This window comes from Petromyzon marinus, chromosome 7, assembly GCF_048934315.1.
Source record: "Petromyzon marinus isolate PM22_M1 ecotype Great Lakes invasive population chromosome 7, UKy_Petmar_22M1.pri1.0, whole genome shotgun sequence".
NCBI classification, from domain to species: domain Eukaryota; kingdom Metazoa; phylum Chordata; class Hyperoartia; order Petromyzontiformes; family Petromyzontidae; genus Petromyzon; species Petromyzon marinus.
In genome coordinates this window covers 6,558,291-6,584,283 of record NC_133673.1, presented here as the reverse complement: position 1 = coordinate 6,584,283, position 25,993 = coordinate 6,558,291, and the positions used below count along the sequence as shown (strand labels likewise).

General features: G+C 47.7%; 1 protein-coding gene across 2 annotated transcripts; it reads right to left on the bottom strand.

Moving 5' to 3' along the window:
- On the bottom strand, window positions 1–25,363 carry RERGL (RERG like). Of its 2 annotated transcripts, none has more exons than XM_032948859.2 (5): window positions 24,715–25,363; window positions 21,822–21,878; window positions 9,051–9,124; window positions 5,324–5,472; window positions 1–4,498 (listed from the first exon to the last, which is right to left on the bottom strand). In XM_032948859.2, the coding sequence occupies exons 1-5, from the start codon at window positions 24,764–24,766 to the stop codon at window positions 4,222–4,224; spliced, it is 609 nt and encodes a 202-aa protein (XP_032804750.1). In that variant the 5' UTR covers window positions 24,767–25,363; the 3' UTR covers window positions 1–4,221. The 2 variants fall into 2 exon arrangements, with proteins under 2 accessions (XP_032804750.1, XP_075921405.1); XM_076065290.1 differs by having other exon boundaries at window positions 1–4,501; window positions 24,715–25,361.
- Between the last annotated feature and the right edge of the window lie 630 nt (window positions 25,364–25,993).

The window sequence follows — 25,993 nt, the reverse complement described above, 5'->3', positions numbered from 1 at the left end:
TTCACAGACGGATAGAATGTTTATTACAAAATAACTTCACATTATGAACAGTAACGTAAAGCATCATCACGCAAAAGTTCACGTATTTTACACTGTACATTTAGAAATGCAATGCTGTTAAATACACGAAGGCTACAGTTTATTTGCGGCGTGTGTCGTATGTACACGATTGTAACGCGATCGCCAGCCGAAAAAAAAAAATAACAAAAACCCACCACGTTTCTTCTTTGGTAGAACAACACGACGTTGTTCGCAGAGCCGACGGAGGGGGAGCTTTTAGAATGCCCTGCCTACGTTGGGAGGGCGAGAAGGGGGCCCCACGAACGTTTCCCATGCGAATGCGCGACAGGCAGCAGCAGCAGCATCGACGCACAAAACGACGGCGGGCCCAAACGACACCGGCGAACACCGCGAATGAGCAAGAGATGCCAGCACTTAAAACAGCGCCATACAGCAAGATCCTAAAGTGCTTGTGAACCTTCTCCTGTACAAGAGCATTGGATGCGCCACGTGTTGTGAACGGTGTGGGTATACAAGCTCTTAAGTGCCTTATATTTATGGGAGTCGAATAAGTTAATGTTTTGGGGTTTTAATAAAATGTAGGACGTTTGCGCTAATAGTAGCTCATATAATTCTATGCAATATTATCATATATATTTTAAAAAAAATCATTTTTAATTGGTGATGATATTTTATTAACCCAGTAAAAGCCTCGAGACTTTTTCAGAATAGGTCTTAAACTTGGGCTGTTTGGCCAATTCCGATCGTGTTGTTAATCAAACCGTGGTTGGTGTTCGTACATATGCAACCACATTGAGCAGTCATTTTATTCTTGAACAATACGGTATAGTACTCTTCGGGTCTTTCGGGAAAGTCACGGAGATAGAAAAATAAAAAAATCACAACGTTTCGATCGCAACGTCGTGATTTCTTCTAATTATTTTTCTATCTACGTCACTTTACCGAAAGACCCAAAGCGTATGAATTCCTGCAGTAACGAAAGCTTTAAGTCAAGACTTAATACGCTATAGGTATTTCAGAGCCTAGAAAACATCCAACCAAACAAGACAATTTACTTCACATGACCATATTCAAAACGTGAATCCTAGTACATAATATACTCTACATCAGCATCATGGACAGGTGTTTGCTTTGGTCCACATGGGCAGATATACAAATGAGATGTTCTATCAATTACACAGTAGCTTACACAATGCCACTGCTCGTTTGACCAAGTCGACTGTCAGGGTTAGTTGGCCGGCAGCATCTGGGAAGAAAACGCCGGGGGAGGGGATGCAGTGGTTTGCAGACGGACGCAACTAACTCTGGTGACCCAAAGTTCGATTCCCGCCCGTGACTAACATCAGTGGCGAGCAATATCTGAAGTCGTCCTTGGCCCCCATTCGCCAACCACCCCCACATCAGCGCGGTGAAGTATAGTCAAACCAACTGCACGACTGGCACGGTGTGCGGAAGCCTTAGTCCAGGACAAAGGACTGTAAATCATTATTTTACCTTGCTTATATCTTAAATCCTAATCGGTATAGAATGCCACTGTCAGAACAGTTAATACAGTCTTATGGAAACACTTTGCAACTATACAGTGGCTTTGGTGGTAGAGTGTATAGAGCATCACTGTGAAATCTAATGATTTGTATTGCTAAATACACTGCTTACAAACCCCAGGAGGTGAACTGTCTCTTAGAAACAAAATTATGAGGCCAGCTATGTTAAAAGTAAATAGCTTTTAATTCTCACAGCCCGAACATTTGCTGAGACTGCGTGACAAGTGTGCGTTTATCTCTTGGTGAGCTTAGTCTTCACCACCGAACACAAGATTTGTGTTCACGCGACACTATTCGCGCTTACAAATATAGTGACAGACATTTGGATTCTTGACTCAAAATAAAAGGGCAAAATTTGGCTTCAGATATCATTTCCCTATAGAGATAAACTAAACATTAGGTAAGTAAACAAACGTAACATTTGAAGAAATGCTACAGACTTTATCACCCGCTTAAGGATGCCAGTCTGCCTTTGAAATATGAAGCCAGAGAACAAGTTCAGTGCATTTGCCAGAAACTGCGATTGAAGGATTTTCAGGGGAAGGGCTGGGACTGGGAGAACACAGAGGCACTGACACTAAAAGGGCCAATGTTTGCTCTTAAGACACGCTCGATAGCCCTGAAACCAGAATGCAAGCCTCTGTAACACTCAACACCAAATGCTCAGGTTTGCCCAAGCACCGTGCTAAAATGTATTCCTGGGCCAACAATGCAATATAATATATGGGCAGTGTTTCTGGACAGCATGGGGTTTTTTAAAGAAATATTTTCTGCACTCGTGTGCGTTCTCTACACCTGCACATACCAGCACTGGCTGTTGACAATGAGCTGAATGGATGGTTCAATGTGTTACGCTGGCTTCCTGTATGATTTATAATTCAAGCATTTCTTAATGGCAGTTGACCGTCAACACAGGGGCAAAGCGCCCAACTTGCAAAAGTCTTTAACAAGCCTTCCATTTAATGTGTACAAAGTTCAAAAGCTCGGCCTACTATTCTAAAGTCCCTAGCTGCTATCTGCTGTCAGTGAATACTCCGAAGGTGCTGAAGCATCGTCCAGAATGCCGGCGGCTGCACTGCGGTGACGGTTAAGCAACGCTCATCTTAAATGAACGGATGGTGCTCGTGTGCATGTACGATGCCCCTGCTTGTCTTAAAGGGCCGTGACGCGGCGGACTGGACACTCTGGCCTGCTAGCAGTCATGGAAAATACTGCCGAGAAATTTGGGTGGCTCGAATCCCAGGTCAGCTTTGGTCCTGATTGTTCTTTGCCCTGCTCAATGGTATCCAGGTATTGTTGACCTTTCCTTTCCTGGAGGTCATATGCTCTCTTGCCGTTAGCTTTGGTGAACAAGTGTGTTCGACGTGCCTCGCCTATGGAGCTTCATGTCATCGTCTAAAGTGCTCCTCTTTTTCCAGACAAATCCGACTTTTTTCTCAGCTTATTAACTTCCATTGCTCAAAATAAGTGTCCTATCTCATACTCTGTCGGAGGACTCCACCCCCGATTACTGTGAAATTTCTATTGCTCAACTGAAGGGGAAATTCTCTACTGCGTCTGGGGTGTTTCCCAGCTTAGCCTATAAAGTGCTCCCTTAGCAAACATTTCTGCCCCACCCAATTTCTGGCTAAATGCCAGAATCTACCCAGTTTTTTTTAATACATCTTCTGTGCAACCAAATTAGCGGCACCGCTCACGTAAAAAAAAAACTGGCTTACCTACTTTTCCTGCTCTGCCCAGCCATAACAGTCGTTAAAACCGAATGTCTCTTCTTCGTGCCACACATCCAATACACGAGCTCACTACTCAGTGTATCCGCTCACCTTCTTTCACTGTAGCACCAGGGGCGGAGCCAGGGGGGTGACAGGGTAGACAATTGTCACCCCCGAAAAAAATTAAAAATCGAAAATCTGAAACATTCTGCGTATAAGTGTACGACACTCGGTCTGGCGGACTCCGTGCAACTGCATTGTCAGAGTGTGTCGCCAACCGATGGCGTCTAGTTCAACAGCCTGACTCTCTAATCATTCTTGAAATTAAAATTTGTTGAATATCACCCCGGGTTGAAAATCCTGGCTCCGCCCCTGCGTAGCACCATTCCCCTCTCCACCACCCAACAATCCTGCTGGAGATCTGTGAAAGAGAGCTTTATAGCTCTTCGGATTATTCCAGTACAAATGATTCTGATTCCGATCCTGATCCACCTCCCACCAACCCACCTCCCAACACACCACCAAACTCTTCCTCAGAGTAATCCACAATCCCAAAGCCTCTACATCAGCACTTTACACTGGCCACCTCTGGGCTACAAAAATCCCGGACATGTCACGTGAAGAAGAATATCTCACAATTATGGAAATCCATTATTTTGATTGGTGTGTTATTGTGCAAGTGACAAAAAACGTGGACTTTTACCGTCCCAGAATAGCTAACTGAAAAATAGGAGGATCCTTGGAAACAGCCAGGATGGATGGCAACCCTATCCGCAGCACCACATCCTTCAACTACTTTGCGACTTTTAACGAAAGCCTCCGAACTTTCAATCAAGTAAAAAAAAAACGACCACAGCATTGCACACCATACATCGTCGGCGCTCAAGAGTCCACAGACGCGTCCAGCGAGCGGGCACGGGCGGGTCGCAGGCACGCGCCGGGCGCTACACGGACTGGCGGCGCTTGCCGAACACGTTGTTGATGAGCTTGGCCATGGACTTGGAGCCACTGTGCCTCCGGCGGTCGCGCGAGTACTCCAGCGTGGCGCGCAGCAGCCGCGCGAACATCGCCGACACCTCGGTGCTCTGCTCGGCGGCCGACAGCTCGCAGAACTGTGCGCGGCACTCGAGCGCGAAGAGGCGCGCCTCCTCCTCCTCGACCTCACGAGCGTGGCACAGGTCTTGCTTGTTGCCCACAAGGCAGAGCATCGGGTGCGCGTCGCTGCTAGGGGGGGGGGGGGGGTTCGGGGGCGGCACAGACGCGGCGTGGCAAGGCACGGGCGCGCGTGAGCACGGCAGTGGTGAACGCGTGGGGCCCTCTCCCATCGCACCGATTTGGTCGCAGAGAGTTATCGGGCACTTCGATGACATCGGTCTCATCCGGGGGAAAGAGCCATCCCCGGGTCGTGCGCGTTTGGTGACCTCTCTCATTAAAACTTGACAAGATCGTACACCTCTATGGCACCAACACTCCTGCCAAACAGCATCAAAATTCACAAACCTTCGGTGTCAAGGGCGATTGACCTGACATGAGCTGACCCTGCCTTATTCCTATTTAGGGAGTCTCAAATGTACATCAAAGCAAGGTCGTTACTCAATTGCAAGTCCTGCTTCAGCCCCCTCTATATTTTTGTATAGCTGCCTAGATCTGTGATATCTGAATATTCAGTGGTCTTATTCTACGAATGGAACTACGTTACAGTCCAGAGCAAAATGAGCACCGGCTCACGCTCATTTAATTTGAGCACAGAGGCACTTCTGACTTCATCGCCCACTTAATCACAGAATACTACTCGCAAGCTTTAACAGAGTTCGAGCAGTACTTAATACAACAACAAAAAATCCGTCAAGCACGGACTCAAAAATCATTCAATTTAACGCACTTGAGTGTTAAGACTATGCATTTTGTGCGTGTAATATACCGATTATACATTAGGCTTTTACTACTCAAGAGATATGTTAAATCATCGTTTGGTCAAAACGCTGGAAGCACGCCAGCGCCTGCAGGCACGTTTATTAGGCTCTGGTCGAGTCTTAATCCAGTTACCTCTTGTACAGCTCCTGGTGGGACTCCTTGATGCGGTAAACCAGGGACTGGGCGGCCAGGAAGGAGGCCTTGTCGCTGATGTCGTACACGATCAGGAAGCCGTCCGCCCACTGCACCTGGTCGCCCAGGCCCGTGCGGCCTTCTCGCAGCTGCGGGCGGCAGAGGTGGCAGCGTCAGTATTTGAGCTAAAAAGCCAAAGGGTTAGCACCGTATTAAGTTATGGCTCAGCTCAGGCTTGGCACTGGCTCAAGAAAGCGGGCTTAACACCACGTTTAACTTGAGCCGGCTCCGAGCATGGTCCCAGCAATGCTCAGAATTCCCATGAGCTGAGCCAAAGCCAAGCTGCCTGTGTATCTTTGAAAGCAAATGAGCGGCTCATGCCTGAGCTGATCCATGTTAAGAGGCCACGACTAAGAATTGGGGCCCTCACAGTCGAGGGGACAGGTTATGTCAGTGGCAATAATGGGACCAGAAAGCACCACTAAAAGCTTTCCGTGGCACGCTTCCGTAGCGTTTTCTTTTTTGGAACAAAATGAAAACATTGTAAGTTACATTCACACCGTCAACGCTCGTGTTTTTAGCAACCACCTATTGTCATTATGGCCAGCATGGCACATGGAGGGCACAAATGTGACTTGTTTCCCGAGCGACAATGTTGACATGTCGAACAGACGGCTTGTTTCCTGGCCGAGTTGACCGTAGGCAGGGTGTTGACCTTCAAACAAGGTGTACTTATATTATCCAGAAACTGATATCAAAAGACCAGGCGTTACATGTGAATTTCTGAAACTGTAGTAGAGTGCGCATTGTCACAACTTCCACAAAGACTAAGATCCCCCGTATCGCCTGCACAGGATGTATTGGCAAGTGTTGTTCGCGAGCACCTATTCAGCCTGACATGGCGCACGTGGAGATAGTATGTCCAGCACCACTCCTGGCCAGCTTGGCTCACCGCTGCCATTGTTTACGCACAACACCAAGTACTAATTTAAGGCTGAGTAAGCCGAGAGGATCCCCAGACCAGTTCAGAAATGTCTCACCAATGTTGGCCGTGAGTGGGAATCTAACCCGGGTCGCCTGCTTTTTAGCGCAGTGCACTAACCACTGCACTACGACTCTCACGTATAATCACATGCAAACACAGTGTTCTGTAAATGATAAAATAATTAAGTTTGGGATGAATATAGATAGTTCCACACTGCCCAACAGCAATGTATGTAATAATGGCATTGCATTTGCTGTGGTAATGGTGCATAAAGTACAGCACTCACTAAGATTGGCACAAACACGTGTGGGTGGATCCAAGATCGGTGTAAAGCCGCACAGCAGAGGGAAGGAAATCGGCTCGCTTTAATCGGGGGCCCACACACCTCATAAGTAAACACTGGCCTGCCCAAGAGCTTTTACTACTGCCGCCTCAATACCTTGGCAGAGTTCCTGCTTTGAGATCAACAAGTTGACCGATGGCTTGTTCGCCGCACTGATAATGTAATCTGAAAGCGGCAATAATGGAATACTGTGTGCTGCGATGAACGGCTGTTATTCAACACTGCTAATTTAACCAAGACGTCCAATTTAATTTGCATGGTACGTGCAGCTGCGAGCCGTAACAAACGTACCATTCAGGCCTGCATTCGTTTGGCCAAAATGGGTTTGCATTTTCATTTTTATAAACCTGGCTCATATTAAAATCAATCCATTCACATGTTGCCATTGTAATAAAAACACACGATTATTACGTAATATAACAAAATGGTATTGTAGTGTTTGGACAACAACTGATTTTTGTAGAAACATTGTGTTGTTGCTTTTTTGTTTATTATCCAATCTTTCATTTCGTAATTAAAAAAAACATCAAGAGATCATATCCATCAAACTGCTTTCACACCGGTTCACATTCTAAGAACTATAATTCAACAGAATGTGACGGCACGTGACAGTTCTACACATCCCGCCTCACATGACCCCCCCCCCCCCATCTATCCTCACGTTCACGAACTGGCTGACTGAAGCAGCAAAGTTTCCAGTGCCGAGATCGTGAACTCAAATCCCAGCCAGAGCCGCTCGCACTCAGCCCCACCGTCCCCCTCTGTGGGTCGGCGAAATGAGAACCACCTGGGTGAGGCTGTGTCACGTGATGCCGAATCAACAGTGGCCGGTCATGCAAATTGGCCTGGCCGCCACCATAGATGGTATGGGGGTGCAGCCCCCGCAGCCGCTTGCTCGTGCCACTGCTGACGGCAGGAGCCTCCCCACTAAAGGGAGCTCGAGAAAGCCTCCTCTAGGAGCCTAACTTGGCCCACTCTTACACGCCGTGTTGGCCAGGTATCGTGCAGCCACACTTGAACCCGTCGCACCCGAACTGCCAAATCGGCAAAATCCGGCGGATTTATTTATTTATTTATTTGTGTTGTTCAAGAACACAACATACAAACATCCATAACGGGGGAAACGCAGGCCAATATCACATTTCGGGGCAAAAACCCTCTCACAAAGGGAACCTGCTGGAAGCACTTAGGCTCTTCACAGCCCCGACTATCGTAGGGATGAGGATCGGGAGTAACATATTTGCAGGGGAGGGGGTAACTCTCCGTGTACTTATTTATTCAGCTGGGTGGACAGCGATGGATGGGGGATTTAAGAAACTTGCCTCATTATATCAACGGGCATGCATGGAGATGAAAAAGGGTGCCACCGTTGCGAGATGTTAACTACCTCGCCTGGTATACAGGAGGTCGTGGGTTCCATCCCATCCCTGACGCCTGCTGTATGTTTGAAGTTTGCATGTTCTCCCCGTGGTCGCGTGGATTCTTATCCGGGTCCTCCGGTTTTCCCCTCCACATTTAAAAACACGCATTTTGAGTATTTGGCTGCTATAGATTTCCACATAAGCCACCTCACTGAGCTGTAATTTGTGACCAGGTCGCTTCTGAAAAAAAGTTACATAGCTCAGTGGGCCTTACCTGGTAAAATAAAAACTAGTTTAGTTTAATTTAGAAACAGGTGTTCTCTGGATTGCAAGTCAAGTGTGCGAACCGTTACAACGCAATGTCCCCACCATAGGAATATGGAAAGTCCAACACTATAGATACTTTGTCAATGTACGAGTATGAACTTACAATGTACCGTGTAACACATTAAATAGGACCATTGTACTTCGATTGACCAATGGGCTGAAACTTAAAAGAGGTTCCCTTCCCCAGCACGTTTATTTCCTTATACGATGTCTTGATCATCACAGTCAACTCGGGCGGAACCAGGAAAACAACGTACAGCAAAACAAACGTGGAAATTCAATTTGTGCTGAAGGTATAATAAATAAAAGACAAAGATCCCCCGTATAGCCTTAACAAACTGTTGGGACAAGTGCTGTTAACGAGCACCTATGAAGGCCGGCATGGCACACGAGGGAGGTTACTGTGGCCAGCACCACGCCGGGCCGCCTTTGTCTCCCCTAGTGGCGACGTTTACCACACACCGCACCAGGTACTCATTTGAGGCTCAGTCGACCTCGGGGAGGCCCAGGACCGGTTCAGATAATCGTCACCGGTGTGAGCGGGAATCGAACTCGCGTCGCTGGTTTCATAGAGTGGCGCGCAAACCGTCACACTACCGCTCCCCATGCAATAAATGAGCATATATATACACACACACACACACTCAAGTAACATATACAAGGTCACAAAACGTTGGCCGACGTTCGTGCCTACGTGTGTTCGCGTCTCACCTGCGAGCACGGGTCAAAAATCTCCAGGTTCATCTGCCGCCCATCCACAGACAGGCGTTTCCTGTACAGGGAGTCTGGCAGAACACACGAAAAAAACAAAGTCAGACGCCACAGCGAGCCACGGTTGCAATGAAAGAAAACAATCGCAACACGCGTCTCCGCACAATAGCAGTTTTTGTTCCGCGGCTTCCTGTGCCGACGCTCGTGGCGCGAGACCCGCGCGCTCGTACGAGCTGCTAGTCGCCGTTAGTCATCGTCGCTCTCAAATAAATCACGGAGGGGGAACAATGGCAGTAGCAGCAGCACCACCAGGTGTAATTGTTTTCGAGGCGGGAGTTCACTGCATCATGCTCGATGCGGTCACTGTGCTCGTTTCGGACAAATTATAAAATTCGGGAGGCATGTCAATAACACTCGTGCCTTACAAGCAAGAAGGCCCTGGGGTCTGATTCTTGAGTTCGGCACCTTTCCTGTTTGGAGTTTGTGTGTTCACCCCCTGTTCTGCACGGGTTTGCCTCTGGGCTCTCCGGTTTCATCCCATAGTGAAAGAAAAAAACCATTCAATATAACTGGTATCGGTCAAAACATCCCAATGCTGCAACATGACCTGGAAATTGCTCATTGGGAATTACATGTAGCAGTAACATCACCCCCTACTGTGAGAACTTGACAGGACCCTCCTTAAAAATGTCCTTGAGACTCAGTGAGGCTTCCCTGGGTGAATAAGTGAACAGTTATAATTTTAAAAAATATATATTATGTTAATTTATTTTCATCTCTGGAATGATTGTGCGGGTCTACAAAATAAAAATAATGTACGGGCATTTTTTGTTATTCTACATATTAAAGCAGGGGTCCCCAACCCCCGGGCCACAGACCGGTACCAGTCCGTGGCCTGTTAGGAACCGGGCCGCACAGCAGGAGGTGAGAGCGGTGAGTCCGCGCGTGACCCGCCCCCATTATTTTATTATTTACCACTTCCGTCCGCGCCTCTTTCCCGCACTGCACACTTGTCTCAGTCACAGTTTTGGTAAGCCCACAAGCTAACCCCTAGTAGCCACAATGAGTCAAAAACAAACGTCGCTGGAGAGCTTCTTTGAAAAGTGGGAAAAACCCAATGATGAACCACCCCCCCCCCCTCCCCGATCCGTGAAAAAATTGTCTTCCACGAAACCGGTCCCTGGTGCCAAAAAGGTTGGGGACCGCTGTATTAAAGGACAATAAAAATGCAAGATGGGTTTTCCAGCGTGTATATCACAATAAGAATGCCAAATGTGAATGTTGGAGGCAATCCATGAATATAATTTTAATTTAATCTTATTCATAAAGCATAAGAGCCGTGAAGGGATTTGTGGGATTCCTGAGCCAATCATGAGGCTGCCCCCGACAAGATTGCCTTTGGAATCCCCCGATGCCTTGTGGGCCTTACGCGCGTTGCTTGTGCCAAGTGAATCGCATTCTGCTAAAGTAATACAGCAGAGCAATTGGTGCCCACAGAGTGCAGTTCGGATTCCCCTGTTTGAGGGCATGGTATTGGCCACAAGAGGGTTGACATCCTCAACATCATCCCCCTTTGCCAATTTAAAAACTGTCAGGTGGCACGATGGGATGTCTCCTGCTTCGCCCCAGCTATAGGAATCATTCAGACGGGCAATCTGCTAACTTAATAACTGGAAAAGACATTAACTCTTAGTGGCCTACTGCTGCACTAGACACGTGGAATGTTTTACGTCGGTAACAATACGTATAAGAATTAAACTTGTGCATATTTCCTGTATGTGTACATACAGCACAATTATATCCTTTATTTAAACTAAACTATGTTTTATTTTAGCAGGTAAGACCCACTGAGCTATATATAGCTCTTTTCTAGAAGCGACCTGGCCACAAATCATTGATAGCTCAACGAAGTGGCTTATCACGTGGAAATATATAGCAGCGAGATACTCTAAACGCATGTTTCTAAATGTGGACGGAAAACCCGGAGGATCCGGAGAAAAATTCAAGTGGCCACGGGGAGAGAGACACGCAAACACCAAATATACAACAGGCGTCAGGATCGGGATCGAACCCACGACCTCCTGTATACCAGGCGAGGTAGTTAACATCTCGCCACCGTGCCGTACAGCTGGGGCCTTGCCGATACAGATCGCCGCTCGTGTTTCTAAATGATAAACAATTGACCAGTCACCTAAATGTCTCACAGGTCGATTACAAAGCGTCGCTTCCAGTGGCTAATCTTGCGCGTGGCCGCAACGCCCCCGCGACTTTTGCTGATCATTCCAACGTCAACCCTCGGAGGGCCCCCTGCCTCCTTCGCTGACCCACTTTAGCCATTGGCTATGGCTGTAAAAGTGGCGAGCATATGGCCCGTGGTCGACCTGACACAATTCATTTGAGGCTGGCCGCCAGAGAGGGCAGGTGCTGGGTTGGGTAAGCCGTCCACTGGACTAACGAACACTGCTCTGCTTCAGCTGCTGCTGCTGAATGTTTTTGTTGCTGCTACTGATTGCGGTTGTCAATCACCGAGCAATTTCAGCAACCAAATGAATCGCCCACAAACCACGAGGCGTGAGACAGAGGTGTAGCAGTGTACAGACGCATTGATTTGTCGACTGTAATACAGTATATTCTTATGATACACATGCAGAAAAGCGTGCGTGTATGATGCAATGGTTAAAGATGCAGGCAAATATACAGTAATGTTACTTTAATTGTCGTCAACTGAATAAAATAAAGACTGGAAAAATAGATGCTGGAACCTAATCGCTGCCCTCGTAGGGGTGGGGAAATGGGGTGGGTGATTGTTCCATGGCTGCAGAGCTGTGTGTACTCTCTATATATGTGTGTGTGTGCACACTTTTATTCTGTTTTGGGTCCATGGAAACTTAGGTGGACTGAAACGTTTAAAATCAGGAATATCTTCTTCGCTTCAAAGAGCAAGTCACAGCGACAAGATTTGAAGGCCACTGGAGTTTTGCAATTGATCCGGCGGGACGGTATAAGGGCGCCCTGCCTGTTTCGCCGTGTAAATACCCACCTCTCCCCAGCAGGGCTCTCTCCGCCTTCTCTCTCCCAGCAGGAATGGAAAGTTGCCTACAAATTCATCTCGAACGCATCTCAATCCCAAGAGCGACAGAGCAGCACCAGACGTGCTCAAGGCAAGGGTGGGCCTTCACCTGCCTGCCGTGCAAGTGGCTGGGCCAACTAGGAATTGAGCGCGAACACATTTTTCGTAATGCTCACCGGAGTAAAACGTGGGGGCCAATTACCTAAAAGCATACCACCACTGATCAGTAATCTCAGTGTTTTCCCATAAACCTTCCCTCTAGATCACTACTCTACGTATGTGTTCTTATCTCTTCCGTGGGAATTCCGGGGCACGTTTTGGGACAATGCGATTTTTGGTTGCAAAGATTGACTGTACCAGAGCCCCATTGTGAACGTGAAGAGATTGCTCATGCGTCCAGACTAATGTGATGGTAACCTTAAAATGGGCTGTGCTGCAACAGCCCACTGACGTGGACCCAGTTTGACATGAAATACGATGTCACAACCGATACACTACTTTGTAAAATACACAGAATGTATAAATGTTATGCTATATTACATGGATAACTATAAAGCAAACACGTGGAACACAACACACGCCCTACATTTGTCCACACTCTACAAATGTACATAGATCCACAAATAAGTGAATGTAGTTCTTTACTTTAAATATATAGCACGTTTCAGACATACATGCAATACATTTCAAATTCAAAGGGCCTGCATATTCAAACAACCAAATGGGCAAGTGCCCCTCGTGCAACTGAGGAAACTCCACATTCCCATGGTGTAACGCGGGATGTTCATCGGATAACCACTGTTGATGTTTTCCCATCGACCCCGGAGAAGTGATTGTCTGTGCCGACCGCGACTGGGATTTGAACAGAACCCCACCCGAAGCACCACGGCGGGTGTGGCCGTACACGTGCGCGCGTGTCACAGACACAATCAGTGCCGGGACGTGTGAGCGACACGAGGCCCGGGAGCGACGAATTCTATTGGGCAGGTACGGGCCAGTGAACTTCGACAGACAAGTGCCTTTAAAGTTGCAATTTGGTTGGGAGAGGCCCGTAACTAAAAGAAGGCATTCAAGGGCAGGATCTGTGGCCACGGGTGCTTCGGACATGGCCGAGCCGCCAAGCGGTCGTGCGTGAGATTTTCACCACATGGTATCGAAACGCAGGTGGAGACAAATTCACGAGGCTCATTCGGTAAGCATGATATCGCGTGGCCATTTGAGCGCGGACTTTAATATTACATCACTCTGCATACAGGCTTGCCTAACCTAGCAGTGTTTATTATGGCAACTTACTCCATTACGGTGCAATCTGAATAACAATTTGTCCGATACGCATTTATAATAAAATCCATTAGAACACAAGCAGCTTTGAAATGATCACAATCTGGCTTATGATAGCCACATAATTACCCAGGAATTCGGATGTCCCTATCTGACTTCCATTTATAATAAGTACATTGCCATACACCGTAAATAGCCTATCTGTGAAATGAATACAAAATAACCATTTTGTAATGAAACCAAAACAGCCTCGAATCATACGCGTGTTGCGTCTGTTATCAATGTGGGCTTCACAGACTGCACGCCAAATGATCCAAATATGCATTTGCAAGCTAAACACTACGACATATGCACAGTTTAACACGAAATAGATCCGATTGTTAAGAGTTACACCACGATTTTTATTTTTCAAAGGAAATATAATCATCACCAACGTTTAAATATGTTGAGGCTGCGTCGGAGCATGGGAAATACCCACAATACCATACAGGCGTCACCATAGCGCTGGCTTGTGCCCACACAGCCGTTCTCAACGTTGCTTTTGTACAACAACAACTGTAATCTACTTAACACATCTTGTGAGATTGTACATGTTCCGGTGGCTCTTGCGAGGGCATTGCCCTTTAAAAAGAAAAGATCCACTCTTTCTGATGATTACATTACAGGAGGTCATCGACTATCCACGTAAACTGTAAACGTATACGTTGCACTCGAGAATGGCATGCGTGGTAGTGTACAGTGAATTTTTTCCATTACATCCATGATTCCGACCACATTTTTTATTGCCCTTGTATTCTATAATTCCGTTCCAACATTACTGTCAGAGCCGATGTGATTCCTCCCAGGCCCAAGGGAGAATGGTTTCCCATCATCCATAGCCAGCAGGGTCAGCTGCAAGGGGGGCCCGCTGTCTGTGCCACCTCGCCTCTGCTGTCGCTCTCCTGTCACTCTGCACTACTACAGCTCACGCGAGGACAACTCCTATGCAGCAACAGCAGCCTCCTCCTCCTCTCTACACCAAAGTGGCGGACCTTCACCACCAGGCCATCGTTTCTCCGTGGCAGCCCACCATCCCTCTGGAACTCCATCCCTTCTGCACATTTTGCGACATTCGATCTACAAAGCTCCATCAGGAGACCCTTAAAGGCCCCAATCTCGATCGCCTGGCTTTCGAGCGGCATCGATCTTGGTGGCTCCGTGCCTCGGAGAGTCGTGGTCATTTGGTGGTGTCCGTGGAATATTGCGTTCGATCGATTGCATTCTTATTCTTGGTTCTTTCGGTAAAGTCACGTAGAAGGGAAACATTAAAATAAGAAAAATATAAAACAAAAAAATTCTCATGACGTTTCGACTGCAACACAAGCAATCATCATCAGGTGTGTTGCAGTTGAAACGTCGTGATAATTGTATTGTTTTATATTTTTATTATTTTATTGTTTCCCTTCTACGTGACTTTACCGAAAGAACCAAGAATATGAATCCCTGCAGTCACGAAAGCTTTAAATCAAAATAGATTACATTCTTATTAACGTTGTGGGGAATAGCGAGCGAGAGAGAGAGAGTGAGAGACAAAAAAACCCCACGTTGACTCCGCAGAGTGAACCTTCATTTCAAGCCTTGCTTATTTCTTGAAATCCTTTAGAATGGCCTCTAAGAGTGTGTAGAGGAGTCAGGAGCGCGGTAGCCAGTAGCTGGGCGGGGAGCGGGGTGCGCGTGGTTGAGGGTCGAGGTACAATTCCCACTGGCGGTGCCGCTTGTGGTTTCGTTTTCCGTGCGTTTCCATCTCAGATTACGGCGCATTTTGAGTCCCGCTGAGGCTCGGTGAGTGTGTGTGGGGGGCGGGGGGGGGGTGAGACTCTGCCTAGAGTGGAGGCAGCGTGGGCAGCTATTTCACTCACTTTCACACGCAGGGAGGGGGTAACCATCGGGTCGTACATTTCTAAGGTGACAAAAAAAATATGTGCTCTTCTCAACCCCACTGCTGGACTGAGGTCGCCGTTGTCTGTTGCCTTTGGGGCCGTCCATAAATGACGTCACGCGATTTTGGACGATTTTTTTAACCTCCCCCCCCCCCTCGTCACACGGCGTCACAAAAAGTCAGACCCCCCTCAAATATGACGTCACAGAGCTCTGCCCCCCCCCCCCCCCCCCCCAAAATAAAACATGCTTCAAATCGCTTTGAACTATTGTCATTGTAGTTGCGTATTTAATGTGGCGCTGCACTCTGATGTAGGAGAAAACATTTATTAAAAAGTCTCAATTTATTTAAAGTTGCGCATTTTGATGTGACGTCACATTTATCAACCCCCCCCCCCTCGTCACACATCGTCACAATGTCTGACACCCCCCCCCCCCCCCCAAGGTGCGTGACGTCATTTATGGACGGCCCCTTTTACAGCTCTGAGTTATTTAACAAAGGGTGATAACAGTGCTCAGATCTGTTTCATATACCCAGACTATACAGTACTCTAAATATGACGCAGTGAACTCAGAAGCTAGCATATTATGAATACACGTAACAAGCTGTGGGTAGGGCTCCAGAGTTATGCAGTGAAGGGAGAGAGAAAGAAAAGACAGAGGGGCAACACATTGAACCGCCTTCAATTCGTGGTCTGTCGCAGTTGTTGACTGCATTTGGTAATTGCGCAATGAGAAGTGAAATGTGTGGCGCTGTATTTCGAGCATGTTCCACCCGGTGAAGCACACTGAAGACAAAGTCCTTGATGACACGTGCTCGGAACGAGTGTTCGGGGCAACAGGTTGAAAATAGACTTTAATGAGTGGGCAATTATACAATTCGACTCACAAGCAATGGGGCAGAGCAGTGACGCAGTAGTTTGCGGACTGCGTTATGAAACCGATTACCTAAGTTCGATTCCTAGTCATGGCTAACATCAGCGGCGAGTGATATTTGAACCGGTTTCTGGGCTCTCTTTCATCAACCTAAATTGGCCATCGCGGTGAAATATGGTACAGTAAAAAAAACCTCCCACAACACAGAAAGAGGCTGTAATTAATTATTTTCATAAAAACACAGGTCTCCCTCTATCAAGAGAAATGTTATTTAATTTGGCTCTCACTTATCAAGGCCATGTATTCATCTATTTACGGACCTGGATAGTTAGGCAGGTATATCAGAGTCTTTGCTAATCAATACCTAACGTATAATTAAGCGATGTAAAGAAATGGATTGGGTAACATCTCAATGTAAGAAGTTGGTGAAGAGAAGAGTCTTGAGACTTGCTTCCTTAGAAAATCAAATATTTGGTTTCGCCAAAAGGTGAATTCAAATGCACTCCCCAAACAAGAGCAGCCCTTCCGTTAAAATGGGGCAGAATTGTCGCCAGGAATTGAGCAACACTAATATAAATGAAATGATCACATAACGACCGTGAATGATGTGCTGTCGCAGGTTTCATTAAATTGTTAAAGTTGTGTAATGGCAATCCTGCACAGAACCTGGATCCGGCTGGGAGAATCAAATAAATATTGAAACTCGATTCGAAGCTTTCGTTACTGCAGGAATTACTCTTTGGTTCTTTCGGTAAAGTCACGTAGAGAGAAATTAAATTTTAATAATAGAATACACGACGTTTCGATTGCAACACAAGCAACCATCATCAGGTACAAATGAATGAGAAAACAAACCTAGCAAACTTAGAAATATAATGCCATAGAACACAGAGAGTCGGCCAACAAAAACAGTCAACACCCCACCTGGTTGATTGTATTTCCAAGTTTACTAGGTTTGTTCTCATTCATTTGTACCTGATGATGGTTGCTTGTGTTGCAATCGAAACCTCGTATTCCATTACGTACATATAGACAGGATAAAAATTACGCTTGCAAATGAAACAAATACAGGCGGCGGTGGCTGCTGCCTTTTGGCACCAACCATAGGGGTGGTCACATAAACAAGTGCTTGCTGTTCCCAGTCGGCAGATTGTTGGTGTGGTCTATCACGTGTGTGTGTGTGTGCGTGTGTTGGAGAGTGATGAACTGAAGCCCGCATATCTGCCTCATTCAGCATTCAGCAATCTGCGAGTTACCAAACTGCTTTGAGATTATATATATAACATCGCAGGGATATTAATAACATCAACAGGGCATTTTTTTTTCGATTAGCCGTCGGTGAGATGAAAGGAATATCTCGCGAGGGAGATATCAACGCTTCGGCTGTTACTGAGCCGTAGTAAAGAGGCAAAGGTGTAGCCCTGCATTTGCCTGCTCGTGTCACTGTTGGCGGAAGGGGCCTCCCACCAGAGAAAGCTCCAGAGAGCAACTCTATAGAGGGTATTTTGGTCTACTCTTCCACACTGGCCAGACCAATGGTAAGAGGTGGAAGCACCGATACTTTACCCCACCACACACGACTTGCCGATCAGCTGTGGTCTACCCACTTACGTAGCTGGGTAGCCAAGAGGTGGGGGGGGGGGGGGGATTTAATAAACTTTAAAAAACTCGTGATATAAAGCAACTCAAATTTTGGGGATGCCTTTGTCCAGCAGATTGACACCAGGGCGGGTAAATGACTATCACGTTTTTACATTTCTTTATCTCCAGAAAACAAAAAAATATCTGTAGGCTTCTGCTCTGAACTTGTACTCCACGTGGGCAGCTTCACCGAGACGTCTACCGGGAGAGTAAAGTAGGAGCTGGACAACACCAGGTGCAGCCAAACTCGTCACGTGGAAAGAGCACACCATGGGGCTTTGTAGGCTGCGTGTGGGAGTGTGCATGCACGCGGGGAGCGGTGGCGCAGAGGATAGCGCGGCTGCGCTTAACACCAGTTACGGTGATCTCCTAGGTCGACTCAGCCTCAAATGAGTACCTGGTGCGGCGTGTAAACATCGCCACGAGGGAGACAAAGGCGGCCGCGCGTGGTGTTGGCCGCCCACACCCTCGTGTGCCGTGCCAGGCTTCATAGGTGCTCCCTCACAGCACTTGCCCCAACAGTCTGTGAAGGCTATACGGGGGATCTTTGTCTTTGTTTGTATGTATGTGCGAGGGAAATGTTTTAATTGTGTCCGCCCAGTGCGCCAGTGTGCCGCTCATGACGTGGGGGGTGTGTTGACATTCGTGTGAAATCATTGCAGCAACATAAATGATCAAATTGGCACACAGTGCAAGCTCAGTTTGTGTTTACATTTTCACGGCCTTGTACACATAGAGACGCTTCGCTTGGTTTTTTTTCCAGTTGGGGGGCAATTATTGATATAGATTACAATGAATTAATTTGGCAATGTGTATGTGTGTATATATGCACACAATGCAGTATTATATGAATTCAGTGTCTGTGATTTTATGTCTGCCTCTGGTATAAAGCTTTATGTACATGTGTACAGGTACACCGGTTGTGTCAATCCACTGCTGGATGAAGACTTCCATCCATTATTTGAGCATACTTTGCCACGTGTATCAGCGTTGACTGGTAATGATTGTTCAAGGTGTAGAGAACCAATGTGGAAGAGCAGAAGTACAGTACTACTGTGGGCTTTTTTCTGCACCTGCCGTCTGCTGCCAACCATGTAGCCCCGCAGCCTATAGCACCTGTTACGGATGGCAGTCACCCACTGAAGCACTCTCTAGGTTCAACCCAGCTTAGCTTCTAATATCTGAACCAGACCCGGCACATACCTGGTGATTTGGTCAGAGGCTATATAGGGATGCACATTTTTTTTTGTTTCTTTATGGGCTAGAAGTATTATAATTATTTGTGGCTATTATATGAGCACAGTGGCCTGCAATTATTTCGTGACTGCAGGAATTCATATTCTTGGGTCTTTCGGTAAAGTCACGTAGATAGGTTTGTTATTTTCTTTGAACCTATCTACGTGACTTTACCGAATGGCCTGCAATTGTGCACGATTTTCAAGGGCCACTTCACAGCAGCCTGTGCACTTCACACAACTCGGCAGAAATTACTGGGCAGGAGGCAGCAGGAACTTAACAAGAGGCTGTACAAACTGGTCCAGTGGCTTGCACGCAGATCCGTGGGATATACGTCCATCTTGTATAAAACGCGGTTGAAACATAGCCGGATTTCATCAAGACTTCAGCTAAGCAGGACCCAAAAAAAACCGAGCCTGGACGACCCACCATGGTATAATGACGCGTGGCGTTATAGGCATTATGGGCAGTAGAGGGCAGTGTATCAAAATCTATTGTTTTTTTTTATCCCCCTCCTCCCCCCACTTTGACCAACCCACACTGACCAGAGTGCTGAAGTATGGTCAAATATTCCTGACAGCCTGTTCAGTATGGGGAGGCTCTCATCCAGCAGTGGATTAGATCCAGCAGTACACGTGTTAAGTGGAAAACATAACATAGTAACTGCTGCGCATAATAAATGAGTGTACGTGCTGTATATTTGCACACGTACATGCATGGTATAAGGAGGCTACATAATGCCCCCCCCCCACACACAGATAGTGTCACCACGTGCACGGGTCGACAGCGTGCCAGAGCATGAATCCAGAGCAGCGCTGCATGTGAATGACGATGACTAAACGGCGGTGAGCATCTCCAATCACACGCGGGTGACGATAATTATTGGAGCCGATTACTGGCAGACGTCTTGTAAATCGGGCCCATAGTTTTTTGAGCCTGAAGGAGCTGGGATTGGTGGGGGGGGACCCCACACTGCTCGACGAACAATAGGCCACCCACACACCCCAATTAGACTTTTAGCCGGCTACGGGATTTCAAGAGGAAACGGACTGCCAGCATTCCCCAGGTGCAGATTGTGCCACGAATACTCATTGTACGGTGGTACATTTAAAGTTGGGCTTTCCTCGGTCAAATGCATTGCGGGTTTAAACACTGGGAGGTCACTGGGCATATATGTACAAAGACAAATATATCCCGTATAGCCTCGGCAGACTGTTGGGGTAAATGCTGCCAGCGAGCATCCTATAAAGGCCGGTACGGCGCACGAGGGGGTGGGTGACCAACACCACGCCCGGCCGCCTTTGTCTCCATAGTGGCAATGTTTAACACACCGCACCAAGTACTCGTTTGAGGCTGGGTCGACCTATATGTACACACGTGCACGCACAGTTGACTTTTAAGCAGACGCTGGCTCCTGTCCATGGGATAGAGGGAAATTTAAAAGACCCCCCATTCACTATCGTCACCACCACCCCCACGTGCGTTTATTAAGCACAATACACACACCATGTGAACACACAGCGAGTTATATATCGCAATACTAGCTAGACGCATGGCCCTCCAAGGGAGGAAAAAGTAAGTTATAACTGAAACTAAGAAGTTAATATATAAGAAATGTAGTCGTCAGATAGACTTAAAATCGATATACTTTATGTACAAAGGGCTTTGATGTAATGCAGCCCTTGCAGTCAGTTAACTAATGCACTCTCAAACAACTCGGCTCTTCTGAAGGCCGAAAGTGAACCAATCAAATAATTTGCCCTTTAAGTCTATATAACCTTTCGTCTGCCAATGTTTCCTCTGAGATCACACAACGCCAACACTGCACTCACAAATATCTGTAGCATGACAACTACAGACGGGCAAAAAGACCTATAATATTTTACAAACTTGAAGTGCAATGTTTCTCCATCGCTGTGGACCAGCAACTCTATCTGTTCTCGACTAACGCAGCAAGTAAAGCGGCTCAAGGGTCCTGGGTGTATTGCCCAAAGCAAACCGCGTGTCGCTCTGCTCATACAGAACAAGAGTGAATATTGATACACAGGGCTGTGCCCACCTTTTAGGCAACACCTGTCCGTTGGTGTTTATCCTCTTGTAGGCAAAATACAGTACACTACTTACTCTACGTGCTTTGCAATGTGTAACAAAGCCATAAAAAACAATTCCTTTCCTTACGATCAAATTTACTTGATTGGGTGTATATGCTTGTTATCCGAGTGCTGGCTTGATTGGGCCAACATGGTTGTACGCGACTTAAAGCTTTCGTGACTGCAGGAATTCATATTCTTTGGGTCTTTCCGGTAAAGTCACGTAGATAGGTTCAAAGAAAATAACAAACAAAAATCACTACGACGTTTCGATCGCAACACAGGCGGTCGTCATCAGGACGACCGCCTGTGTTGCATTCACGTCTGTGCGATCTTTAAACTTCCCAGCGGCATGCGGCTTAGTCCATGAGCCCAGACCAGTCAATTCACTTGTCGGTTCTACCCCAGGTGGCATAACTTTCGTGATTCCAATTTCCTCATATGGCCAAGAACAGTGAATTATGTGACAAGCATTTGAAATGAGTGGGTTATCAAGTAAATCCACTCGTATTAGTCATGTAAATAAATGGCTACTACAAAAGTTTGTTATCTTCGATGGTGTCAACGTCTGCTCTGGGCACTTGTACACAATAAGCATACACCATCAGCAAATATGGTACAGGCAAGATGCATGTAGCATTGTGAATTCCGATGTCTTACCTGAATTGGACGCGTATTCCCCAATGAAGCGCTTGGTAAGATATCTCACGATGAGGGCTGTGAGAAAAACAAGAACGAGCGAGATTATGAAAGGCATTGGATCTAGAAACTTCCCAAGGGAGAGAGAGGCGCTCCAGTCATGCCAAGCTTCTTTTTAAAAGGGCCCTACATCTTTAACAATAATCAAAACACATTCAGTGAATATTCTTCGGTAAATATCAAGTAAATGACCAATTTTCATCATCTCTAGGGAGGGAAGGGGGGTGCCATTGCTTTAGGCATCAGTGAGTGATTCCAAAGTGCAAACGCGGCCATTCAATTCAGTGAGTTTTTATAAAAATGTTTACCTCGTCTGTATTGTATTCTGTACTGTATTCACGTAAATAAATACCCCCTATTGCTCTGACGCGTGCTGACGCTACCTCTGCTCATCTCCATCGTTGGTCGCGAAATCGGTGGCGTGAATTCCACATGCGTGTGACGGGACTAGGCACTCCCTTAAATGCAGCTCAAACAACCCGTTTGGCTTCTCACTTTCCCTGAAGTGACGACTGTTCTCCTAACCCCGTAGGAGAGACGTTCCTATTGCTTTGACTCGAGCCCGAACATTATTTGAACTCGTAAACCTTTTTTTTAGTTGGGTCAGCCTGCTGCGCGCGCTACAGCGATACAGACGCAAAGACCAAAAACACGGCCCCGCATTGCTCTAAGGAAGCTGCAACGCCAGCCAAGCCCAGCTGGCAACCATCAGCGCTGATGGCTTGGTGTTAATCACCGTGATCTCAAGCAGAATGCAAGCAGCTCCGTGGACGCGGGCGTGATGATTCAGCGACTAAATCCAGCGGCCAACAAACTCCTCTCGCAGGCTGTCGTCTCATCGTCTCGCCTGTCTCATCGTCTCGCCTGTCTCATCATGCCCACGGCATCATCTTAACGAAAGCAGCCTGCTCTGACAACACCAAGTGAGCATCGTAAACTGCGCAACCTCGTGACGTCCACCACTCTGGGCAGTTCTGCATCACACCAAGCCACGCCGCACCTAATCGCGTCCACGACCCAACACTCGATCCCATCAGCAAACACTGCACCAAACAATATCCCAAATCGCTGCGTGCCACAATCATATTACACGACCGCACAGACGCTTCGTCACAAATGTTGAACAATTCCACAATTCACACCTTGAGACACGGCCGCTGTATTACATTCACGACCCACTATTCATTCACGCTACCGCTCATCGCAAATAAAACACCTCTCCCCCCCCCCCATCTTACCACCACCCCATTAGACCACCCCACCGAAATCCCTCATCACAACACTCAACGACAGCTCATCACACCACACATGACCCCATCACACGAACACACACACAGAACAACATAAACCAACCACACCATACTATATTATTGCACAGCCAAGCATTTCATCAGAGCACACTAACATAGAGTCCCATCATCCACAGCCCTATTATTACACCACCCAAAGCCATCAACAGCTCATCACAGCATACAACCCCAACGCGCCATACAACACTCCAACACAACATCAAAACCATCATCCAGCACCATATTACACAAACCCGGGGCACTATAATCAGCTCATCACACATCCGCATCCCATCCATCACACCACCAAATATTTCACCACAGCCACCAATGTAGCGGTCCCCCCACAACACAACCACACCCATCACACCGACCATGCAAAAGACAAAGATCCCCCGTGTAGCCTTAACAGACTATTGGGGCAAGTGCTGCTATTGATCAGCACCTATGAAGACCGGCACCGCACACGAGGGGGGTCGGGGGGGGGGTGGCCAGCACCACACCCGACCGCCTTTGTCTCCCCAGTGGCGATGTTTACACACCGCAACAGGTACTCATTTGAGACCGAGTCGACCTAGGGGACGCCCAGCACTGGTTCAGATGTTCGTCACTGGAGCTGGTGGCCGGGAGCAGGAATCGAATTCGGGTTGCCGGGGTTCGTGACGCTTCATCGCAACGCTCAAACTTTCTTATACCTCGCCACAAAAAGTACACCGCCTAGGCTAACGCAACTCCCGCATACAATGTGTGGGGGGGGGGCACATTTGTGGGGGGCACATTCGCGTGTGGTGTGTACGCGTTCTCTGGAGCGGTGGGGCAGCGGTTAGCGCACTGCGCACTGTGTGTGTGCAGTGTGTACGTCTGTGTGTGTACGTCTGTGTGTGTGTAGTGTGTACGTCTGTACGTCTGTGTACGTCTGTGTGTGCAGTGTGCACGTCTGTGTGTGTGTAAGTCTGTGTGTGTGTGTAAGTCTGTGTGTGTACGTCTGTGTGTGTGTGAAGTCTGTGTGTGTGTACGTCTGTGTGTGTGTAGTGTGTACGTCTGTGTGTGTACGTCTGTGTGTGTACGTCTGTGTGTTTGTACGTCTGTGTGTTTGTACGTCTGTGTGTGTACGTCTGTGTGTGTGTGTGCGTCTATGTGTGTGTGCGTCTGTGTGTGTGTACGTCTGTGTGTGTGTACGTCTGTGTGTACGTCTGTGTGTGTACGTCTGTGTGTGTGTGTACGTCTGTGTGTGTGTACATCTGTGTGTGTGTACGTCTGTGTGTGTGTGTACGTCTGTGTGTGTGTGTACGTCTGTGTGTGTGTGTACGTCTGTGTGTGTGTACGTCTGTGTTTGTACGTCTGTGTGTTTGTACGTCTGTGTGTGTACGTCTGTGTGTGTGTACGTCTGTGTGTTTGTACGTCTGTGTGTGTGTACGTCTGTGTACGTCTGTGTGTGTGTGTACGTCTGTGTGTGTGTACGTCTGTGTGTGTGTGTACGCGTGCGAACAGCACAAGGGGGTGGGGGGGAGTGAAGAGGAAGAGGAGGAAGACGAGGAGGAGGACGAGGAGGAGGATTCTCTCACCGGACTTGCCGACGTTGTCGCTGCCGAGCACGACGACTTTCACATCGTTCATCGTGGACGGGCCCCTTGAGGACGAGCGGCCGTGCGTGGCCAGCTCCCGGCCAGGCGGTGGCTCGGTGGTGGTGATGATGATGGTGATGATGATGGTGGTGATGTGGCGGCGGTGATGGTGATCCCCGCAGCTGATCTCTCTCTCGCTCGATATGAATCGCGAACTCCTAAACCACGACGATCTCTAAACAACAGCGCTACTTATAAAGTGCTCCGACTCCCTCGACAGACGCGCAGCAACGAACTGAAGTTTCGCTCCTTGCCACGGATGACGATGAAGACGACGACGTTGACGATGTGAGCACCTTCTGCTCCGTGTCATCCGCTCATCCTCCCCAGCCGAGCCTGCGTGTACCCCCCCCCACCACGCGCGTTGTCGACGTTCTCTGTGGGCGTGTGGTGGTGGTGGTGCCCCGCGTCTGCCTTGCGTGTGGTGTTGTGTGTGAACCTGCACGGCGTCTCTCTGCCTTGTTTTAATGTTGTCGCACTTATTTATTTATATGCTATTTTAAACCGGCAGCCCCCCCCATAGACGGGCGCGCCGAGAGTGACCCACACGCGCACCCTGCATCACCACCATCACCACCAGCCCAGCCTCTCGCTATTCCCCCTCCCTACAGTTTCTCGACCACGTGTATACTGTGCTGTGTATAGACTGTGTATGCGTCTCTCCGTGTGTGTGCGTACTCGCGAACAGCACTTGCCCCAAAAGTTTGTTAAAGGCTATACGGGGGATCTTTGTCTTTGTGTTCGCTAATAGCACTTGCCCCGAAAGTCTGTTAAAGGCTATACGCGGATTTCTTTGTCTTTGTGCTTGCGAACAGCACTTGCCCCAAATGTCTGTTAAAGGCTATACGGGACAGCTTTGTCTTTGTGCTCGCTCACAGCACTTGTCCCGAAAGTCTGTTAAAGGCTATAGGGGGCATCTTTGTCTTTGTGCTCACGAACAGCACTTGCCCCGAAAGTCTGTTAAAGACTATAGGGGGCATCTTTGTCTTTGTGCTCGCGAACAGCACTTGCCCCAAGAGTCTGTTAAAGACTATAGGGGGCATCTTTGTCTTTGTGCTCGCGAACAGCACTTGCCCCGAAAGTCTGTTAAAGACTATAGGGGGCATCTTTGTCTTTGTGCTCGCGAACAGCACTTGCCCCAAAAGTCTGTTAAAGACTATAGGGGGCATCTTTGTCTTTGTGCTCGCTCACAGCACTTGCCCCGAAAGTCTGTTAAAGA

Coding starts and splice junctions, on each gene's coding strand:
- RERGL (XM_076065290.1), bottom strand. CDS start 24,766: ATGAACGATGTGAAAGTCGTCGTGCTCGGCAGCGACAACGTCGGCAAG. Junction 9,125..21,821: donor GGAATACGCGTCCAATTCAG/GTAAGACATCGG, acceptor GTGTTCTGCCAG/ACTCCCTGTACAGGAAACGC. Junction 5,473..9,050: donor TTTTTGACCCGTGCTCGCAG/GTGAGACGCGAA, acceptor TGCCGCCCGCAG/CTGCGAGAAGGCCGCACGGG.